General features: G+C 40.3%; 1 protein-coding gene across 1 annotated transcript in view; it reads right to left on the bottom strand.

The window, feature by feature from the left end:
- The window catches only part of LOC142750387 (dynein axonemal heavy chain 3-like), a 1,255,980-nt gene that overhangs the window by 209,180 nt on the left and 1,022,342 nt on the right, over window positions 1-24,458 (bottom strand). Inside the window, exons 57-58 of the mRNA XM_075859390.1 lie at window positions 11,319-11,483; window positions 1,409-1,593 (exon numbers count right to left, since the gene is read on the bottom strand). Coding sequence (XP_075715505.1) covers window positions 1,409-1,593; window positions 11,319-11,483 — 350 coding nt within the window. The remainder of the gene's footprint in view (window positions 1-1,408; window positions 1,594-11,318; window positions 11,484-24,458) is intronic.

Raw genomic sequence — 24,458 nt, 5'->3', positions numbered from 1 at the left:
GACCTACACAACTCGTAGACAAAAGGGGTCAGAGGAGGATGTCAAGAATTTTTCTGATAACAGGTGGTGCACAGTCAAGCGAATTGCAGCCAAATGCAATGCTGGTACTCCAAATAATGTGTCCGAACGCACAACTAGTTGTTTCTTAGCATGGATGAGATATAACAGCAGATGACCAGTTCGAGTGCCATTGCTTTCCAAAGGCAAACAGAAAGGCCAGACTCCAGTGGGTAAAAGAGCTACAAAATGTTATCACTGAGCAGTGAAAAAACATTGCCTGGTCAGATGAATCCAGACTGATGAAAGGGTCAGAATTTGGCACAAGCAGCATAAATCAGTGAACACTTCTTATCAGGTGTCAACAGTTCAGGCTGGTGGAGGTAAGGTAATTGTGTGGAGATTTATTTTGGCACACCCTGGGTCCTCTGATACCTGTGGATGAACATTTGAACAGTAGGGCTTACCTAAGCAATGTGGCCGACCAAGTTCATCCCTTCATGGCAGCTGTTACTCTATGGCAGAAGGACACATTAACAGCAAATGCGAGAAGCTATCCTGTCTGAATGAGCCAATATTCCTGAAGAATTATTTCAACACCTAGTAGATTCTATGCCATGATGAATTGCTGCGGTTCTGAAGGCCAAAGGAGATCCAACACGCTACTAAATGGGTATCTCTAATAAAGCAGCTATTCAGTGTAATGTCTGCACAGAAATATATGCATCTATATATGTATATTATTTTCTATACTAGACATTGAACAGTAACGATAAAAACAATGATGTCCATCACTCAATTAGACTAATAAAACCCACAATCCTTTATTGGGCAAGATTAAAATCCACAATGCAAAACAACATGTATCAAAGCATGTAGGAGGGTTCGCTGCCATGTTTTCGGATACACTGTGCCTTACTCATAGCATACCCTGTCTCACAAACACCTGTTCTTATATACGTCTTAGTTATCAATGACTGTTATCATGGGTCAAAAGTTATACAAAGAAATAGTGTGTAACAGTTTACAAAAAAAATTTGAAAATGTTGGGTGAGATGACTATTGCACATTTTTTGAGACACTGTACAGTAATCTAAAAAAAAACTAAGTGCTGTACTACATTAGCTCATTTTAGCAGTTTGGGATGTGTCTAGCAACAAGCTTGTCGACTGTTTCCAATAACAGCCTGCAGGACATAGAATGCAGTTAGACTATGTTACAAGCTGTGTCTAGTACAAAATAAGTAGTGCAAAGTATATGTAAAGTTACTCTGTTTATGTTAATTTTATTTATATACAAACTCTAAATAGGCCTGAAAAGTGGACATTCCCTTTAATGTATTTAGGTAATGGTTGACCAATTCAAAGGAGACATGACGGTTCAAAACAAAGTAGTTTTTTTAAAAACTTACTTGGTCATATTTATATTTTCCTCCAGGCTTCTCTTTTCTGCAAGCTTTTGGGACAGTCGATCCTGAAGATATTTTAGTTTGGCAGTTACTTCCTTTAGCTCTTCTCTCTTAATTTTGAGTTTCTTCATGTGAATCTTCAAATCGGATTCTGCTGCTTCCAGACTTTGACGCTTTGGAGCCACAATCTTTAACGAGATAATTGTAGAATAAATTCAAGGCAGAACATTTTAGGTTGTTAATTTTGTTATTTTTGTGATTTTGAATTCAGCAGTAAAATTATGTACTGTCACCATCTTCTTGAAAGAAAGTATAACACAAAAAGTGTAATCACTATCTTAGAGTTTAGAAGTATAATACACATCTAACTTTTTAGTTACACCAATGCCATCTTATACCTGACTATAAGTGACAAAATAAGGTATTGTTACCTAAACGTTTCAATGTCCCTTTTGAAATATTTACCATTGTGCTGTTAATAGAAGACCCTTTGCTTTGCCTTTCGGCACATTACATACATAAAGCAAGAGCTAGCAAGCATGGATTTCTCTTGATATGGTCAAGACTCTAATCATTTGTGACAAGGTGATAAGACAAATGACCTTTAACAATAAAGGTATGGATGGTGCAAAGGCCTAATAGCTAAATATGTTTGGAAAATGAAATACTCATGTGTCGCCTGCAATGATATATCCTTTGGATTGGTAAGGGAATTTTCAACAAATCTACGCAGTTTTTTTTTTTAGCACTGTCAGAGGTTGAGAACGGTTTCTGAAAACCCCATTTAAAGGCAGTGCAGTATTTTTTTTTCTCCATTATAAACTAATTACAACACAATACGGAAAAAAATCATTATTTCAGAATCATCAGGAAAAAAACATTTAGAAGTAACTTATTTTTTTTTCAATACAAAGTAATAATAATTAACATCATTGATTATGATACAACTGATGTTACCATCACTAAAAGGTCTCCTTCATACACATAATTTTTCTGGCAATTTAAACTGCATAAAAAAATACTTCTAGAGTATTATTAAAGTGTAACATGTTTTTTAAGGAGTTTTTAGTGGTGTTTTACTTTTGGTCTCATTCTGTACATGCTTTTTTTTGCATTTTTTAAGTCCTATAGAGAAGCCTATGGGAAAAACGGCTTACAAAAACGCCATACCCAGAACATGCTGCATTTGGGAAAAAAAAGTCACTGACCACAAAATTGCCTCAAAAACACCACAAACCAAATTGCAATTGTGTGTAGTGTGTTTGATATTTTACTATAGACTTTAATGTAACATCTGTCTGCACTAAAAAAAACGCCTGAAAAAACAATAAAAGGCATTAAGAATGCCTTGAAAAGCGCAGAAAAAACGCTGTGCAGTATTTGGTGCAGTTTGAGATACAGTTTTAGGTGCAGTTTTATGAGCCAAAGCAAGAAGTATATTCAAAAAGAAAGGAAGTATAAAGAAAGGACTTTTCTTTCCTGCTGGAGCCACTCCTGGCTTTGGCTTAAAAATCTATCTGCACTAAAAACTATACCTCAAACTGCACCAAAAACTGCAGGTGTAATTTTAGGCTAAGGCTAGGGCTACACGGTGTCATGTGGCGCATGACAAGAAAATTGCCATGTCGCTTGCAACATCACAGTTAAAGATTGCTTATGTGGTAGCATTGTGACACGACCATAGAAAAATATCTAAACTTGCTGTATTTTGGGTCGCAGGTAGCAAGCAACATTCCTACTATAGACAGCAGTGCAAATCGAGTGTGACTGTTACTCGCGTTCGACTTGTGTACGACAAGCAAGGTCATGGCAAAAAAAATTGAGACTCACAGTTGCATGTGACCTACACACAAATCACAACCAAAAAAGGTTACAAAACTTTATAGATTATACATTGAATCGCATACATTATATTGCCACGCGAAGATTATGTGATTTGATGTTGCGTAACACGTCACCGTGTAGTCCTAGTCTAACACCAGAATCACACACACAGTTTTGATGCAGTTTTTGTTAAAAAATTTTTTTAGCCAAACACAGTATTGGACACTTCCTTTTGGATCCACTTCTGACTTTGACTAAAAAAAACTAAGCCAAAAACTGCACCAAAACTGCTCGTGTGATCCCGGCCTAAGGCTCGCTTCACATCATGTTTGTGGTGCACAGTGAGTGTATACACCGGAAAAGTCTGTCCACATATAAACCGACAAGCCCATAGAATTTAATGGCCAAACGTACAGATGTGTCCGTCCTTACCCTTTCTCTTATATTAGCATATCCTGAGATGTGTGGTGCGACTTGACAGCTTTGAAAGAAGACATGATTTTGTGAAACTGTCATAAGATGTCTATGCTATATGTGTCTTTGTGTGACCTCCCAGTGGTTGTGATGTGAATTGCAGGCCGTCAATGGTTGTGCAAGCATGTCGTGATATTGTATTAAATTTGTTTAATGAGAAATTGGAGTCCTTAACCAAATTCAAGCAAAAATAAGGGTGGACACATTAGTATTGCAAAAAGGGTGTGCTTCTAGCATATGTTTAGCCAGCATATGCCAGGGATCCCACAGGCCCAACATTATCGAAAAGCATAGTCAACTATATTTCAATACAAATGTATACAAAAATGCATACCATCTGGTGTTAAATTTCATTTTTGTGCTCTTATCGATAAAAACATTTAAAGCAATATTAGAAAGAATAGTTACATGCTAGAAAAAAATTATTATAATAAATACGTTTTGTCTCTGTATATATTGACTTTGTTTAAATATTTCATCCACTATTTCCTTCCAGTTCTCTTAGGCTGGAATCATGCTTGCAATTTTTGTGGCAGCTTTTGATGCGGTTTTTCAAGCCAAACACAGTATTGGATCCTAAAATAAGGAAAAGTATAAACTAAAGACTAATATGTGTCCTCTATTTTGTATCTGCTCCTGTGTTTGACTAAAAAACTGCCATAAAAACATCATAAAATACTGCATATGTGATTCCAGCCTTAGGCCACGATTACGCAGTTTTGCTGCAAAGTTTTTTGGGGCCAAACACAGTGGACTCAAAAGAAAGGAAATTAATATGTACCTTTCCTTCCTTTTGGATCCACTTCTGCCTTTGGCTCAATAAACTGAGCTAAAAAATGCACAAAAAAACTACTTTAATGTCTTTTTTTATTAAAGGGAAGGTGTCATGAATTTTTTTTTATCATATTGCTTTTAGTATGATATGAACATAAATTTTATTTATTTGTGTTCTTGTGTTTAACTTTTTACTTTTTTCTTACTTTTACTTCTCTATGGGGGCTGCCATTTTTTTTCATCTCTGTATGTGTCGATTAATGACACATACAGAGATGGAATATGGCACATACATCCCCATAGAGAATGCGAACGGGAGCTGTTCCATTCTCTGCAGCGTACGCCGTTTGTGTGGGAACGGCGCATGCGCTGCTCCCACACAGACCAAAACGAAGCTAGTTCGCAGAGCGAAATCCGGCGCCATTTTCATGTGGACCGGAAGCCGGTGCCGAACAGTAAGATGACGACTTCCGGACGCGGCTTCCGGCCATATGTTCAAGGAACGAAGGCGCAAGGAATAGGAGCGGAGGCGGCAGCGGCGACAGGAGCAGGTAATTTATGTTAGTGTATGTGATGTGTGTATTATGTTCGTGTTATACTATCTGCTGAGCACTGTATCTAATCCTCCTACACTGTGCAGTCACTCAGAAAATGGCGGCACACAGTGTAGGAGGTTTGAAGATTCAAACCCCTCCTTCTCCTGCCACTGGTCAGAATAAGGGAGGGGGGTTGTGTGAGGACACTAGAGAGTGTGTCTACCCCAAATTTGCAGAATAAAGCAATGAGGTTGCTTTACCACATTGACCATGCTGCAATTTTGGGAACTGCTCCCTCTAGTGACCAGCACATGGAAATGTTATAAATTAGAATCTAATTTATAATATTTCCTGACTTGTGAAAAAAAATGTAAAAATGAAAACAATGTGTAATCACTTAAATAATAATTGTTTAACTAAAAAAGTAAACATTTCTAGCGTCACATTCCCTTTAAGCTTTAGAAAATAAGTATATGAATAGGTACAAATGACATAGGTGCACAACATTATATTGAACATGCAAATCCATAGACATTAAATAACACAGATTCATTGGAAAGGAATAGCTTGACATAAACAATAGCAAAATGCAACAGTTCAGCAAATAACTACCCTATGTATGAGAGTTTAGAATCTTCATATAGATAGAGGTTAAGGAAATAGAGTGTGAAAAACATTTTGTCTAGTACTTGGGCATTAAGGGGGAGGGACCCTAATTATCCAGGTGGCTGTCTCCTCTAAAAACAGACCATTAGATACAGGTTAAAATTAATCAATTATGGGAGTAGTTATCTCAAGCCAGCAGTCCCTCGAATCTAGGTATTTGCTTTGTTTTCTCCAACCATTCTCGGATTGAAGGAGGATCTATAGAAAGCCAATGCAACAAGATTACCAGTCTTGCTTCTGTAAGCAATCAGGTCTTAAAATGGGGCGTTGGCTTCCACAGTTGTACTAATTCCGGCGATAGTGGAATGTCCACTGAACAGACTGCCATGATTATCTGCCTTACCTGGCGCCAGTAGATCTCCAAGTCCAGGCATGAGAACCATATGTGAGACATAGAGCCAGGGGCTGATTGACATTTCCAGCAAAAATCAAAAGAGGATAGATGGGCACTATTTAAGAACATTGGGGTCTTATACCATCTAGTCATAATCAATTTTCCTGTATTTGATACAGCTAGAGAAAAGCCATGGGAACAGCAAAGAAAGAAAATTTGACTCATCATCTGTGAATTTTCTATCGAATTAAAACTCCCAACTCAGTGTCTCAGGGGAAACAGAGTCTAGCAATCTCTTGTACAATTTAGAAAGCAATTTAGGGATGAGTCTATGGAGAAGTAGTATTGAGAGCCTTAGCTGATTAAACAGATTTGTTAATTGATTTTTGAAATCTTCAATTTCCTCCTGCGCCAAAGTAAAATTATATATTTTTCTTTGGTTCTCAAGGGAGGGGATTTGGGACAGGAGCGCGTCAAGCTTGCTCTTTCTTAGTTTTTTTTTGCATCTGCTGACCCAAGGCAATAAGTTCCCCCTTTACTATTGACTTGTGTGCTTCCCTCACTTCATGCAAAATAATTCAGTTATGACCTTGGTCATCTGTTCAGTTTGCACATCGCCTGCAAATAATGTCTCATTTAATACCCAAGACCAAGCTCTAACCGAAAGGGAGTCAAAGAATATAGTGAGAAAAGTAGGGGCATGGTCTGAGACCGTAATAGTACCTATTTCAGGGTGTAGTACATTCTGTAAATGACAGTCTGAAATAAAAATATAATCCAGCCTATTGTATGAGGGAAAGAAGAAGGTATAGTCTTTTCACAACTGGGTTGTGGAGCCAAGTTGAGGTTGTCTCCTATATGTAAGACACTTTTAGCAAATGGAAGCAACAAGTTTAGTGTAGATGTCAGCCAATTGAATTGGGAGGCGTTGGGCGAGTAGAGATTGATCAAAATTACAGGGGAGTCGGCAATAAAGCCTTTTAGAAATAGGCATGCCCCCTTTGGGTCAGAAATAAATCTGAATAATTGAAAAGCCATGTGTCTACGGAAGGCAATGCTAATGCCGTGCAGCTAGGGTATGTGTAGTGTGGTACCACATTTGGAACCACGTATGAGCAAGAGTTGGGCTATGTTGAGGTCTGAAGTGAGATTTTTGTAAGACAGTGCGGCCTAATATATAATATGGAAAAAGTCATGAGAAAGGTAAAAGAGCATAATCAAAATGTAAAGAAGACAATACCTAGAACTCATTGGAAGAAGACATAAGTAACGTAATGCAGAACGACATAGAAGTTATATAATGTCATACGACCTGTAAGTCCGTCTCATAAAAAGGCATAAAGCTCAGGTAACATTGGCATAACCGGAGTGGTTGAGGTCCCCTAAAAGTTTTTAGGGATGATCCCTGCAGTTTTTTTCTTGGAAGGGGACTTCAAGTTTCCAGACCGTTCCCATGGAGGGAGCACCTGAATTAGAGGTAAGGCATCCAGGTTGTGAAAAGTTTACCAGTAAGGAATGTCCATCTGCTCGATATCCAGGTAAGCGTGGAGATGTTTAGGAGGACGAATTAAGAGGCGTTTTCTGCCAAAAGAGATAGGGAGTCCAAATGGAAACAGCCCCTTGTATAGAACTGTAATGACGGGGTAGGGAGACAGACAGGTGAGCCCTAATCTACACGCCACTCAGTCCCTGCCTACTTGCACGGCCCGTCCTAGGCGATGGCGTACAACTGGGCTACGGTCCCTACGCTCAATATGTGCACGACAGACAAACAGACAAGGGTACACTGAAGCTAAGGAAAATGGGGCAGTTGCCCACGGCAAGACCGTGAGCAACAAGAGTAGTGAACGAGCCGAGTCAAACCAGGAGTGTACGAGGTACCAAACGCAGAGCAGGAGCGTAGTCAGTAAAGCCAGGGTCAAAATGAAGCAAGGTCAATAATGATAGCAGGAGCAGCAGAGCCCGGAAACAGGAAAGAATCACAGGCAGAGACAAGCAGCAAATGAAGGTATAAATAGACCGAGGGCGGGAGCTAGAACCGTCTGGCGAGGCTGTGATAGGTTCTCCCACTCCTGAGCCTACCAGCCTGAGTGGTAGCAGATCGAGTCACTCTATCAGACTTAGGAGCAGGTGCAGACTGATTAACCACGGGCGTCGACAAAGAAGCTGTGTCTGGCAGATCCTTTACAAGAACCTTGTTATTGCAGAGCTAGTCAATTAGTGGCTTCAAGGCTTTTCATTTTCGGAGAATCATAGAAGATAAGTCCTGAAAGAATAATACTTCAGCACCCTCAAATGCAAGATTTGGGCATTCTCTCACCTTATTCAACAGAGCTTTTTTTGTTTGATAATACAGGAGACTTTAGATAATATCACTTAAGGGGGATATCTGCTTTGGGTTTAGGTCTAAGAGTATGATGCATGCGTTAAAGGGTTAAATCTAGAGTCCCTACCCTGTTGCTAATATGGCGCACATTCTCTTAAGACAGGATCCATAGTTTGAATGATACATTTCTTTAGAAAAGTGTGTGAGATAGATAGGTCATCCTAAGGCAGGTGTCTGTAGTGGTGGGGAACAATGTTCAGCAGCCAGAAGAAGTCACCCCCTCAGGCGGTGGGAGGAGGAATTCGAATGGAGTAAGGCCTCGTTCCCCCAGGACACTTGGCAGTTCTTGCTGTACCAGAGCTGAATTACCCACCCGCTGCTCCTCAGATGGTGGCAGTGAGGATCAGAAGGCAGAATGGGGTGTCCCCGGCATAGAGAGCAAGCTCTGATAGGGAACTGAGTAAGCGCCAAAGGACTTCGGGTGGAGAAAATGAGACACCGGCTTCCGGAGCACAGGTACAGATGTAGCAATCTTGAACTTGATCCTGATAACTTAATAAAATAATGCAACAAAAGCCAATCAAAAAATCAAGTTAAACGTCAAGGTAATTATTGCTACATCTGTAAGCAGCAATCTGTTATGGCTGTAGATCGGGGGAAATACGATTCTAAGAGGGGAGAGAGGTCAAAGGAAAACAAACAGCGGCCCGCAGAAGCTTTAGAGAGTTCTAATTGTGGCAGGCGTAAAGAAATTCAGATTGAGGTCTGGTTGCGGCCTGGACCACAATGATGGAGTCAGACCAAATTTTAAAAAAAGAGTCACCAAATAATCAGGAGGATTGTAGCCTTATACTTATTTTTATTTTTATTTTAAGCGCCATTTAGGGCTCGGATGGCCCCGGATTGTGTAGGCTAATCTCAAAGCCCCTGTGCCACAAGTCCGGCTTGTCCGCCTGCTAGCCACGCCCCCTACCGCTGAATTTTTCCATTCACGGATAGCAAACAGTAAAGTTGAAAACTGTGCGGTATACACAAAGAACATTGAAAACTTGCATAACATTTTATTTTGATGTTTAAGCTTAATTTAAGCTTAAATAAGAAAACAAATTTAGGGAGATTTGCACACAAATTTTTAAAAAGATAATATATTAATGAATCAAAAGTTAAAGCAGAAGCCAACGTTTGGTTGTTATGCTTGTATTACCAACAGAGATCTTAACATTTCTCTGTATTGTAGCGACAGCCACTATTATAATGGGTAGTGCATCATTATTGGTAGTCTTTGGAGAAATTGGCGACAAACTGTCATTTTGTCAGTATATTCTATTCATAACAAGATTACAGTTTTGCCATCAGTTGCAGAGAAGCCAAATTAAAAATGATCCAGTATGGCAGTACTCCTGATCGTGTAAAAATAAATACTGGTATATTTGTTAGTGTAGCGATACAAGAAGTCCCATGGAGCGTCCTTATAATTTTGTTATGGATCAAGTGACAGCGTTGCATTCCCTTATACATATTACGGTTCTCACTCCGCAGTACTGTCTTTATTCCCCATACTGCTATGACTTCTGAGCCTCAATGTAGAATGCAACACAAATTTACAATTGTAAAACTCTACAAATTGATTTACTACCTTCATTTACACGGATGTATTTAATCATGCGCCATTACCAGTCTAAAACAGCCTAACAAAGCAACCATGTGTATATCAGTGTAGACCACATGTTGTTACTATACAAAAGTTTCCTGATATAACTGCATTGAAAAAATGGGAATGAACATCATATTTATAAAAGCTTTTTAGTTTGTCAGAAAAGAGCGGAATAAGCTCCCCTAAGTGACTAATTTGCTACCATTTAACTCCACTTTTCCGTACAGGTATATCCTGGCATTGTTGAGTACCATGCACTATATTCCCTTACATTTTGGTATTTGAGGATTTGAGTGAACTTATTGTGACCTTCAGGCTTAAAGCAGTACTGGTCCTTTGTAGTAAAGTCACTCTCAATGAATGAAAATAATAAAAGACAGGCATGAAACAGCTCTGATGAAGATATTAAAAAGCCTGCAATATATGGACAACACTAAAATGAACCCTGTGACGGATAATCAACAGAGATTGACACACCAATGAGAGATCTGCTTTCAGCCGGGGAACGTAGTAATCAAACTGTCATCCTTCAGCAACAGACAAAAGAAGTTTGCCGGCAAGAGAGCAGAAAAGATCCCCTGGGAACATAACCATACATTATTTTGGCATCTGCACACAATACTGCATATATTTTTATTAACCCTGATGTACCTGTATTTACTCTTATACAAACTAAGGAGGTATAAGACAAAAATATTATTAACACAGTATTGCCATATAGGAGTATAGTTTAGAGCAGGCAGATTAAAGTTGAGCAGTTGTGGATAGATAGATAGATAGATAGATAGATAGATAGATAGATAGATAGATAGATAGATAGATAGATAGAGTGCAGTGATATATATATATATATATATATATATAAATAAAATATATATATATATATATCTATATATAGATATATATATCTATATATATATATATATATATATATATATAGATATATATATATATATCTATATATATATATATATATATATATAGATATATATATCTATATATCTATATATATCACAAGAATAAATGCCTGTAACTACTACTTAGTACTGGACAAACCACCCGAATTACAAATAATATCCCTTTATATAGAATAGGTAATGGATTATATATAAATAGATTGCAAGCTTCATGTTACATTATTCATCTATAGTGCAAAGTGGAGTGCGACACTAGGAAACATTTCCAAGCCCGTATGAATAAATAAACAGAGAAGAACCGAGCTGTCCTTATATTGTATTAACATTCATCTCACCATGCTTTGCCTATACAAATTTAACAAGATGAAAGTTTGATGCCTATGAAGAATCTTAGGATACAGTCGTTACCTTGGCAACCTTGTCATAGACTTCAATGGCCCTGACCCAGCTACAAAGCCCTTCACAGGCTGAAGAGACATTCTTAATGACAGCTGGCTGGAACTCCGGATTGCTGATAAAATCTCTTCTTATCTGGGCAATAACCTTTGTCGGAATATTGTCTTTATCAAATTCCTAGGAAACAAAATAGCAGTAATTAATAGAAAATTCTCACTGTTTTCATAATACAATGATAGAAAATTCTGAGCTAATACAAATGGCATGCAATACAGTCATTTTATGCAAACATAATACAAAATGACTATTTATGCTATTATTTGCTGTTTTTATAATATATTATTGGAGGAACTATTTAGCTCTGGGAGCATTCCAAAACTTCTGAAGTAGCTCCTAACAAAGTTTATTTTAACTTCTAAGAAAAATCAAATTACCCTCCCCTCTGACTACGGCCTTATTTATAGATCTCATTTACTGACAACATTATGCCTTAAACTATTGAAGCCCAACTAGAGGCATGGGAGTTGAATGTGACCCTCATGTGCTTGATAGGCAAGGCAAAATTATAAGGCATAGCTGTCTGCCCAAAGATAATAATGGGAGCAGTGTGGTATATTTCTCATCTCGAAAAGTTTTGATTGCTTATGTATATGTATTAATGTATGGGATTTTTTTTTTTAATATTCCTGTGATCTGTGTTCCATTCAAATGTTCTGTTTTACTGAGATTTTTCTTTCTTCTGCTGAGTCCATACACTGTTGTTGGCTAAAAAAAGAAAGCACCAGCCACAAATACATTTATGTAAAAAAGTTATTTGTCTATGTGTCTACCCCGTGACCTCGCCCCCTTAGCTTAATGTTATCTTTAATAGAGTCAGGGGCAGTATTTGAGTCCCGCACAAAATGTTGGGTTAAGCACCACTGGCCTGTAGTCCTTAGGTCTTATTTAGACGGCCGTGTTTGGTCTGCGACATACGTACCGTGCGACTGTCCTATTTCCCAGACCGAACACAGTTCAGGGAGCTAGGCTGATAGCATCATAGTTAAATAAAATAAGTAAAATAAACATAATGTCCAAATTTTATGTGGTTTGCATAATAAAACATGTGAAAAAAAACATCTGAAGATCACATCTTTTTTTAATTTGTCAATGAAAATATTCAGTTGAATCACATCATATTACATTGGGTTTTTTTCACAGACAGAAGTAGTTGGAAATATTGCCTTGATCAGAAATAATCTACAAGATCAAGCATCAAATATTTTGACTCGTTAACTAAACTGTGATATGAGGAAGAAAATGCACTACATAAGTAAACATGTTAAAATATTAAGCAGTCTCTGGAATGGTTTGACATTTTTCCGCCTGTCACATTCTCCCAGAGCTTAAAAAAGTGAAAAGAGTTAGAGAGCATTGATGTTTAAGTTAAAGAAAGACAAGATGTCACCTAAAAGATAAGAAAAAGATATAGAAAACCTCTATACTCTTTCATATAATAAGCTCTGCTGACTGAAAGAGAAGCCATAAAATGTATTCTACAAATCCAACGCTCGAGAGAAAACACAATCCATCTTCTTACAGTTGGGAAAGATTTGTTGGGTAAAATGTAAGGAAATAGTAGTAGTCTAGAGAAGGCTAAAGTAACTGCAATTTTTTATGACAGTGAAATCATAATAAAAAGAATCCACCTTTACATTTGGAAAACAACAACAACAACAACAGACATCTTTAACCCCTTTAGGACGCAGCCTGTTTTGGCCTTGTGGCACAGACGATTTTTTCAAATCTGACATGTGTTACTTTATGTGGTAATAACTCCGGAATGCTTTTACCTATCCAAGCGATTCTGAGATTGTTTTCTCGTGACATATTGTACTTTATGATAGTGGAAAAATTTGGTCGATAAATTCAATATTTATTCGTGAAAAACACCAAAATTTTGAGAAAATTTGCAAAAATGTGCATTTTTCTAAATTTAAATGTATCTGCTTGTAAAACGGATAGTAATACCACACAAAATAGTCACTAGTTACCATTTCCCATATGTCTACTTTATATTTGCATCGTTTTTTGAACATCCTTTTATTTTCTAGGACGTTACAAGGCTTAGAACTTTAGCAGCAATTTCTCACATTTTCAAGCAAATTTCAAAAGGCTATTTTTACAGGGGCCAGTTCAGTTCTGAAGTGGTTTTGAGGGCCTTATATATTAGAATACCCCAATAATTCACCCCATTTTAAAAACTGCACCCCTCAAAGTATTCAAAACAGCATTCAGAAAGTATTTTAACCCTTTAGGCGTTTCACAGGAAATAAAGCAAAGTAGAGGGTAACTTTACAAATTTCTCTTTTTTTTGCCGAAATTCATTTGTAATAAAAAAAATTGTGTAACACAGAAGGTTTTACCAGAGAAATACAACTGAATATTTATTGCCCAGGTCCTGCAGTTACACCAAACTTAGAAGCAAAGGAGCACCTAGTGGATTTTGGGGCCTGCTTATTTTTAGATTATATTTTAGGCACCATGTGAAGTTTGAAGAGGTCTTGTAGTGCCAAAACAGTGGAAACTCCCCAAAAGTGACCCCATTTTGGTAAGCTAGACCCCTAAAGGAATATATCTAGGGGTATAGTTAGCACTTTGACCCCACAGGTATATTGCTATATTTATTGGAGTTAGTCTGTGAAAATGAAAATCTACTTTTTTTCTGAAATAACATAGACATTTTTAATATTTACAAGGAATAAAGAAGAAACTTCACCCCAACATTTGTAAAGCATCTTCTCACGATTACGGAAATACTCCATATGTGGTAATAAACTGCTGTTTGGACCCATGGCAGCGCTCAGAAAGTAGGGAGCGCCATTTGGATTTTGGAGCATAGATTTTGCTGGATTGGTTTTTAGTGCCATGTCGCGATTGCAACAAAGGGAACAAAATAGTGGAAAAACCCCAAAAGTGACCCCATTTTGGAACTAGACCCCTCAAGGAATTTTTCTAGGGGTTTAGTACGCATTTATACCACACAGGTCTTTTGCAGAATTTAGTCGAATTTTTCCATGAATTGAGCGGTGAGCACTTATTTTTGGCAGGACGAGCTGTGATTTTTATTGGTACCATTTTTTGGTAGATGCAAATTTTTGATCACTTTTTATTACATTTTATTTAGAGCTTTGGTGGCCAAAAACAGTGATGTTGGTGTTTTAAATTCTTTATTTCTAACGGTGTTCATAATGCGCTATAAATGACAATTTTACTTTATTCTGCGGGTCGGTACGATTACGGCGATACCATATGTATATAGTTTTTTTATGTTTTGCAGTGTTTGCACAATAAAATCACCTCTATAAACTAATTTATTTTTTGTGTCACCATATTCTGGGAGCCGTAACTTTTTTATTTTTCAGTCAAAAAAGCAGTGTAAGGGCTTGTTTTTTGCGGGACAGGTTGTAGTTTTTATTGCTACTATTTTCGGGTACATGCGACTTTTTGATCACTTTTTATTCTATATTTTGGGAGGGGTGGTGACCAAAAAATAGTGATTCTGGCATTGTTTTTAGTTTATTTTTTTTGCAGCGTTCACCGTGCGGTAAATATAACATTATAGTTTTATAGATTGGGTCGTTACGAACGCGGTGATACCAAATATGTGTACTGTTTTTTAACGGTTTCATTTTTTTCCTATAATAAGAGACTTATTATAGGAAAAAAAAATCTTTTATTTTTACACTTTTGTAAAACATTTTTATTAACTTTTTATTTTATTTTTTCTTTACTTTTTACACTTTCTTTTTTTACCTGCAGCTCTGATCGCTGCTAGAATACATTACACTACCTAGGTAGTGTAACGTATTCCAACTGTCAGTGTGACATCACAGTCACTCTGACAGTTAGGGCAGATACAGACGGACGTTGCGTTTTTGCGCGCGCAAACAACGCAGCGTTTTGCACGCGCAAAAAACATTTGACAGCTGCGTGTGTCATCCGTGTATGATGCGCGGCTGCGTGATTTTCGCGCAGCCGACATCATAGAGATGAGGCTAGTCGACGCCCGTCACTGTCCAAGGTGCTGAAAGATCTAACTGATCAGCAGTAACTCTTTCAGCACCCTCGACAGTGAATGCCGAACACAATATACAGCAACCTGTTAAAAAAAAAGAAAAAGTTTGTACTTACCGAGAACTTCCCGGCCATTGCCTTGGTGACGCGTCCTTGGTGACGCACCTCTCTTGACATCGGGCCCCACCTCCTTGGATGACGCGGCAGTCCATGTGACCGCTGCAGCCTATGCTTGGCCTGTGATTGGCTGGAGCTGTCAATTGGACTGAATTGTCATCCCGGGAGGTCAGACTGGAGGAAGAAGCCGGGAGTTATCGGTAAGTCAGAACTTCGTTTTTTTTTTACAGGTTCATGTTTATTGGGATCGGTAGTCACTGTCCATGGTGCTGAAACAGTTTAACTCTTTCAGCACCCTGGACAGTGACTATCTCCGGACGTCGCGTACCGGAATTTTTTTTGCCGGGTTCGGCCAAAACGAGTTTGGCCGAACCCGGTGAAGTTCGGTTCGATTGTCCGGGTTCGCTCATCTCAAAGACACTCCATTTGGATGTTTGGAAACAGAAAAGCACGTGGTGCTTTTCTGGTTACATTCATCCTTTTGACAGCTGGTGCACTGTTTCAGTCGGTTCGCACGGAAGTGCTTCCGTGCGACCTGCGTGGTTTTCACGCACCCATTGACTTCAATGGGTGCGTGATGCGCGAAATACGCGTAGATATTGAACCTGTCGCGCTTTTTGCGCAGCTGACAAGTGCTGCGCAAAAAGCATGGACTGTCTGTACTGCCCCATAGACTTGCATTGGTCTGTGCGTGGCGCGTGAAAACCACGCGGCCCGCACGGACCGAATACACGCTCGTGTGAATCCCCCCTCAGTCTACGAGGACCAGCCAGAGGCTGATACTCATAGGCTTGCATACATGGCAGACCCGGGGGCCGTTGTCTGGCCCCCGGGTGCCATCACAAGCATCAGCAGCCCCCACAATTGCATGGGGGCTGCTGATGTGCTACAAACCCCCTACATGCGGAGATCGCAATCGAGCCCCGCATGTAACGTGTTAATTGCCAAAATCAGCGGCAATGAGCCGCTGATCGGCAACTAGTGTAGTGTCAGCTGTCAGGGACAGCTAACCTTCCGGTTCTCGATGCGCACTGTCGCCGACACTGTCATAGACACTGTCATCGACTGTGTGCATTGCGAACGGCAGTGACGTCCTGTCACTCTGACAGGAAGTCTATCAGGAGGCTGATCCTGATAGGCTTCCGTACATGGCAGACACGGAGGCCATTACTTGGCCTCCGATCGCCATGCTAGCCAGCTGCAAACCTCACGATTTCATCGTGAGGTCTGCCGATGAGCTAGAAACCCCTGAATGCAGTGATTGCAATCGATCACCGCAATCAAGGGGTTAATTGCTGAAATCAGCGGAAATAAGCCGCTGATCGGCATACAGTGGAGTGTCAGCTGTCAGGGACAGCTGGCCTCCCTGTTCCCGGTGCACACTGTCGCCGACAGTGTGCCAGGGAACCACGCAGTAACTGTACGTCCCTGTGCCTTAAGACACTGGCCACATGGACGTACAGTTGCGTCCTGGTGCGCCTAGGGGTTAAGATTAGTAAAGCACTAAAAAGAAGAATATATGTAATTATATCCTAATTATATCATCATTTTTTTCTACATGTCAACATAATACGTATTGTTTTTTTTACATGCTAAACCTGTGTTGGGAAAACTAAAATAAGCAATTGAGATTATGCAGAAACAATATAAGGTGGACATACACAAATTTCCAAGGCCAAAGCAATAAATACATGGTCTGGAGGAGGAGTAGGTGAAGTATGCAGCTGCCTAGCGCACCATTAAAGGGGATTTACAATCAGTGATATTTATGGCATATCCACCCCTGGGACATGCACCTATCTCTAGAACGGGGCCCCCTAAACCCCGTTCTACCGCTTTGTGTTACTGCTGGAGAGTGTGATTTCCGACCATGTTAGATGAAAACAGCGTAACTCGCAGAGCTATGCTGTTTCCATAACTCCCATAGTAGTGAATGGCAGTTGCGAAAACAGCGTAGCATTCGAGCTAAGCTGTTTCTGTGAATGCTATTCACTTCTATAGGACTTACGGAAACAGCATAGCTCAGTGAGCTACGCTGTTTTCATCTAACATGGTTGAAAATCACACGCTCCAGCAGCAACACAGAGCGGTAGAACGGGGTTTAGGGGGCCCCGTCCTATAGATAGGTGCAGTTCCCAGAGGTGAGACCCCCATCTATCTGACATTTATGACATATCCTGTGGATATGTCATAAATTTCCCTGCTGAGGAAACTGCTTTATCGAGGGGGGGGGGGCAATTTATAAATAAAATAGAAAAATCTGCTGTTGTATTTCATTGTACTGTCCAAGCAGTTGATAATGCTGTAAGTTCTAGTGTATGATGAACACTTTACTTTAGTGCAATTAACTTGTTAAAACCCGCCCATACACATTTTACCAGCGGCAATTAAGGGTGCTTATGTCACAATGCCGCATTTTTACGACAGTCAGGCTTTAGCTCTAATCCCGGCCGTTTACCCCTGAGATGCTGTGGTCAATAGTGACTGCGGCATCCTAGTAGTTATAGAGGGAGGGGGCTCCCTCTGTCACACCATCAACACCCTCGCGACACGATTGCGGGCTGCCAATGGTTTTAGTGGCAGCTAGGGGCCTAAGAATGACCCCCAGGTCTGCCATGAGTGTATGCCTATTAGGTATTTGACGCATTTTGTGCGCGTTTTCTGCACTTTTTTTTGGTGTGTAATTAGGACTCTCATTGACTATGGGAATTAGGCACAACTTCGGCAAATTTTCGGCACCAAAGAATTGACCAGACGCTTCTTTTTTACGCGACATGTCTTTCAAACAGGCGAATGTAAAAAAAAATGAGTGGTGTGCACTACAAATGTGCTTTCCCATTGGTGTCAATGGGTAGCTTAAATCAAGCATTTTTTACACGTTTTTGGGCACGTAAAATGCCACGAAATAAGCGTCGAATACACGCTGTGTGAACAGGGCTTTACATTGACAGGAATAATACACTGCAATACAGAAATATTGAAGTGTATTATAAAAGCGATCAAATGATTGCATAGTGAAGTCTCATAGTGGGACTAAAAGCAAAGTAAAATTTACTGTAGATTAATAAAGTTAATAGTTTAAAAAAAAATCCAAATAATTCCAAATACAAAAAATGGAAAAAACATGTTTTCCCTTACAAGATGCAGAAGTATGAAAAAACTTAAAGCATTAAAATAAACTACACATAATTGATATCACTGCGTCTATAATGACCTGCACTATAAAACTTATTTAACCTGGTGAACGCAGTAAAGAATAAAATAAAAAATAATGCCAGAATAGCTGTTTTCTCTTCATCCTGCCTTTCAAAAAATGCAATAAATAGCGATCAAAAAGTAGTATGTACTGTTGTGGATAATTCAATGTCAAACAGTTGCTCCGGATTCATTCATATTTATTTTCTTAAGAAAAGGTTTTCACAGAAGAAGTGTCATAATGATGTCACTTTGCATGTGATGGCAAAATTCAAATGTTCTATTCCATACGTTATAAGTGAGTTTATATACAGCTTTTAGACTGAACTTTTACTACATCAACTATAATATTTCATCTTGAGTTTGCACAAAACAAAATAAGATTACATTCACAATTTTCCTATAAATTCATTATCTAGAATTAAATGTGACGTCCTTATCATCTTTTCTCCTGTATAATGAGGGTGTAGAGGGTGTGGTCTTGAGTCATCAGTTTTCTTCAATACAATCTTTTTTCTTGCTGAGTCAATTCTTTGGTTATCCTGCAAAGGTTCTTCACAAACAGCAAAAACACATGAATACATTCTCCCTAAGTAGCATTCTCATATTGAAGCTAAAAATGGAAGCATAGAATACAGGACAAAATGGTGGAGGTAGTTAATTTCTTTCACAGTACCCAAAAGGGCACCAATAAAAACTACAAGTCGTCCTGAAAAAATTAAGCACTTAAACAGACACGTCGGTGGAATAATAAAACAGTTATGGCTCTTAGGGTATGTTTACACTGGCTATTGTCGGCCGTTTTTCGTGCCGAAAACGGACGAAAAACGGCCAAAAAATCGGAAGCAGAATGCCTCCAAACATCTGTCCATTGATTTGAATTGGAAAAATGGTGCGTTCTGTTCCGACAACCGTTTTGAAAAACGGCCGCATAAAAAAAAAGCAGCGAAAAAGAAGTGCAGGTCACTTCTTGGGATGTTTTTGGAGCCGTTTTTCATAGACTCTATTGAAGACAGCTCCAAAAACGTCCGTAAAAAATGCTGCGAAAAACGCTGCGAAAATCGCGAGTGGCTTAAAAAACGTCTAAAAATCAGGAGCTGTTTTCCCCTTGAAAACAGTTCCGTATTTTCAGACGTTTTTGCGTTTGCGTGTGATCATACCCTTAGAATATGGTGACACAAACAAATACTTTTTAAAAAAAAGAGTTTTAATTGTGCAAAAGTAGAAAAACATAAAAAATATATACATTTCATATAGCTATAATTGTAACAATATGTAAAATACAGTTATCATGTTATTTATACCATATGGTAAATTTCAGGTTTTTTTTCCATTCCCCCCAAAAAAAGTTACCAATAGTTAATCAATAAATTATATGTACCTCAAAATGGGGTTATTAAAAACCACAACTCGTTCTGTAACCCCTTCCCGACATTTTCCGTATGGGTACGCCATGGAAAGCCATGACTTCCCACAAATTGCCGTATCCATACGCCAAATGTTTGGCACCGCCTGAGCTTCATCATTGCCGGATCTCAGCGGTATCTTACAGCTGACATCTGGCTGTAATGGCGGGGACCGAAATGAGCTTCGATCCCCGCCATTAACCCCTTAAGTGCAGCGCTCAAACGCGATCGATGCGCTTAAGCTGTTTGCAGCTCATCGGAACCCCCGGCAATGAAATTGCCGGGGGTTCTGGTGGCTGCAATGGCAACCGGAGGCCTAATACTGGCCTCCCGGTCTGCCCAGCATCGAAGCCGGTCAGGACCTGCCCGGCGGCGGAGTCTGATCGGCTTCCGTAGCCACCGGCAAGATGGCGCCGGCTCAGGAGCTGATCCAGCGTCATCAGCGGTCGAAGTCAGCTGTATGTTACAGCTGACATCCACCTGTAATGGCAAGAACCGGAGCTAGCTCCGATCCCTGCCATTAACCCCTTCGATACAGCAATCGAAAGCGATCGCTGCATCTTAGCGGTTGCTAGCAGATCGCCAGCCCTGACAGGCAATCAGGACTGGCGACTGCTGCTATGGCAACAGGAGACACAATGGCCTCCTGCTCTGCCATTACGGAAGCCGATTAGGCTCCACCGGGAGGCGAAGCCTAATCGGCTTGCTGTCAGTGAATAACTGACAGATCTAATACATTGCACTAAGTAGGTAGTGCAATGTATTAGAAAAAAAACATCAGACTGTTGGACCTTCAAGACCCCTAGTGGGACTTGAAAAAAAGTGTATAAAAAAAAGTATAAAAAAGTGTAAAAAAGAGTGAAAAAAATAAAAGTTTGAAAACAAAAGTTTCAAGTAATAAAATAAAACACAATCACCCTTTTTATCTTATCAAGTCCTTTATTATTGAAAAGAAATAATAAACCATACGTATTGGGTATCGCCGCGACCGTAACGACCTGAGGTATAAAAATATTATATTATTTATTGCACGCGTAAAAAAACGCCGTAAAAAACTATACCAGAGTTTCTGTTTTTTGTTCACTTTGCCCTACAAATATTGGAAAAAAAAAGTGATCAAAAAGTCGCACGTATCCAAAAAACAAGCCCTCATACAGCTCCGTCAACAAAAAAGTTAAAAAGTTATGGTTCTCAGAACTTGGCGACAGAAAAAATACATTCTTTTTACAAAAGTAATTTTATTGTGCAAAAAGTTGTAAAACATAAAAAAGTTATATAAAATATGTATCGCCGGAATCGTACTCACCCGCAGAATAAAGTTAACATGTAATTTATAACGCATGGTGAACGCTGTATAAAAAAAAACTAAAAAAACTATGCCAGAATTGCGTTTTTTTGTTTACCTGGCCTCCCAAAACATAGGATAAAAGGTGATCAAATAGTCGCATGTACCCCAAAATGGTACCAATAATAACTACAGCTCGTCCCACAAAAAAACAGCCCTCATACCACTACGTCTATGAAAAAATACAATTAGTTATGGCTCCAATAAGTCAGGAAATAAAAAATATGCAGTTGTGCCGGCCCGAGGGGAACATTTCTTCTGTTTCAAGAGGCGATTTATCAAGGACCTAAAATTAGGGAAGCAGGAAGGGGAGGGCCTAAACATATCCGCTGGAAGCGATGGTGCCCGTATTATACCAGGACAACACTTTCCCAGCAAAATTCCACAAACTGCAAAGGTGCGGAGTGTGGACCAAAAGGGGCATAAGAAAGGACGCCATATATCAGTGCGACACCGGCCTATGCAGAAAGGATTGCTTCACAGCGTAACACACATCTATGGATTATTTTATTGTTTACTCCATTATTATACCACCTGACTATGCCCCTGATGTACTCTGCCCAGCTTACATGTACCCCCACATTATAAATGGAAACACCAGCTACTTAAACAAATCTACTACCAATCAAAATTAATTTTGCTCTCCAAAAGCCAAATGGCGCTCCCTCCACTCTGAACCCTACAGTGTGCCCAAACAGCAGTTTCCTTCCACATATATGGCATCGTCATACACGGGAGAACCCTTTTAACAATTTTTGGGGTGTGTGTCTCCAGTGGCACAAGCTGGGCATGACATATTTGCCACTGAAATGGCATATCTGGGGAAAAATATAAATTTTTAATTTGCACCATCCGCAGCACATTCATTTATGGAAAAGACCTGTGGGGTGAAAATGCTCACTACACCCCTTAATAAATGCCTTGAGGGGTGTAGTTTCCAAATGGGGTCACTTCTCAGGGGTTTCTTTTATTATTTCACATCAGAGCCTCTGCAATTGTGAACCAATACTTTGTAAATCACCAAATTAGGCCTCAATTTTACATGGTACGCTTTCACTCCTGAGCCTGGTCGAATGTCCAGGCAAAAGATTAGGGCCACATGTAGGGTGTTTCTAAAACAGGGAAACACTGCATAATAATTAGAGAGGTGTCTTGTTATGGTGGCACAAGTTGGGTACCACATATTAGCATATCTATGGAAAAAAATCCGATTTTCACTCTGCAACATCGAGGGCACACTAATTTCTACAAAACACCCGCAGGGTTAACATGCTTACTACACCACGCTACGGCCTCCGTTTGTGGGGGACTTATAGCAGAGCAAGCGTAATCTCGCTGTAAATGGCAGGTTACAGAGAGATTATGTTTGCTCTGCTGTAAGTGCCACACAAACGTTACCGAAGTGTCGGGGTTATAAATACACATCCAGTCCCGGCTGGAAGGAATGTCTATTCACTGTCAAGACGCTTCAGTAACGTTAATGTGTCAGTATAAGACAGCACATAGCGAACAACGCAGTGTCACTATGCGCTGAGTAAATGAATGGAGAGAAGTGTATGACGCTGATTGGTCAGCCGTCGCCAAGCTAAGTATAGCAACACATGAATGTTGTTAAAGCTGGGCTGCGGCTGTGTAATACAGTTATTGCCCCGTGCCTCACAAGTGTGTGCGCGAGTATGGTCAGCATGATGTGATGTGGCTGGCGCTGCACTAATGATTGCCAGCACTGAAGACAGAACATGGTGCGTGCACTGCAAAACACCCCCATGTTCTGTCTTCAGTGCCTGCGCTCATTAGTGCAGCGCCGGCCTCATCACCTTATGCTGACCGCGCGTGCACTTGTTGTCAGGAGCGGAGCAATGGCTATATTACACAGCTGTAGCCCCGCTCTCACGGCGGAGATGAGAGAAACCTCTCATCTCCGCCGCTATTCCCCTGAATGCTGCGAACAAAGCTGACCGCAGCATTCAAGGGGTAAATGACAAGAGGGGATGCCTCTTGGATCGCATCACAGGGGATCCCTGTGACGCTCCCCTGTGACGCGATTGAGGGACATACCATATATGGGCATACAGCCCAGGGTGCATTGAAGGACCCCAGGGCAGTCTTACCATATTTCCTGTTAGGGCATATTTAGGTTTGTCCTAACAACTGCCTGGGTACTATAAGTACAGAGGCTAATGTACAGGCATACAGATATAGTATATGCCAGTACATTAAGTGGTTCCCGACTGCTGGCTGTGTTTTTATGGCCAGCGGTCAGGGTCCTTAAAACCTGAGCCATAGACTTTTTACGGCTCAGGTTTTAACTTGCTGCCCGAGCGATCGGGCAGCTGAATGTCGGGTCTCCCGCTGTCAGTGACTGCCAGGGACCCTGAGGAGAAGATAGAAGCAGCAATGAGCGCTGTGTATAGGAATAGAGGCAGCGGCCACGCCGCTGTCTCTATTGCTCCCAGTGTTCATGGGACTGGTCACATGATCGCTGGGTACAGTTAGTGTCAGACTGCTGCTGGGTCTTACTAGACCCAGCACAGCCCCATTAGTGGCAATCGTCACTATGAGAGGGCTGATTTCCCCTGTAACTGGGGCTGCTGTACAGCTCCAGTTACAGTGGAAAAGCATGGTGTAAAGGATCTGCCAGGCACAGCTTCGGGGTTAACTTCCAGAGGTCAGTCTTCACCTGAGTCTATCTCTCTGAGACTAACTCCAGCTTCCACCACTCAGGCTGGCAGGCTTAGGAGTGGGAGAGCCTATCGCAGCCTGGCCAGACTCAGCTAGCTCCCGCCCTCCCGCCCTCTGTCTATTTATAGCTGCCTTTCCTGTTCCTCCTTGCTTGTGATTCTTTCCGTGTGGTTTCCTGGCCCAGCTACAGCTCCTACTCGTTCACCACTCTGTTGCGCATGGTGTTGCCGTGGGCAACTGCCCCTTTTCCTTTGCTTTATATTCCCTTGTATGTTTGTCTCGTGCACTTACTGAGCGTAGGGACCACCGCCCAGTTGTACCCCGTCGCCTAGGGCGGGTCGTTGCAAGTAG

This window comes from Rhinoderma darwinii, chromosome 3 (genome assembly GCF_050947455.1).
Source record: "Rhinoderma darwinii isolate aRhiDar2 chromosome 3, aRhiDar2.hap1, whole genome shotgun sequence".
Classification (NCBI taxonomy): domain Eukaryota; kingdom Metazoa; phylum Chordata; class Amphibia; order Anura; family Rhinodermatidae; genus Rhinoderma; species Rhinoderma darwinii.
The sequence above is the reverse complement of the archived record's forward strand: the minus strand, read 5'-3'. Positions and strand labels throughout refer to the sequence as shown.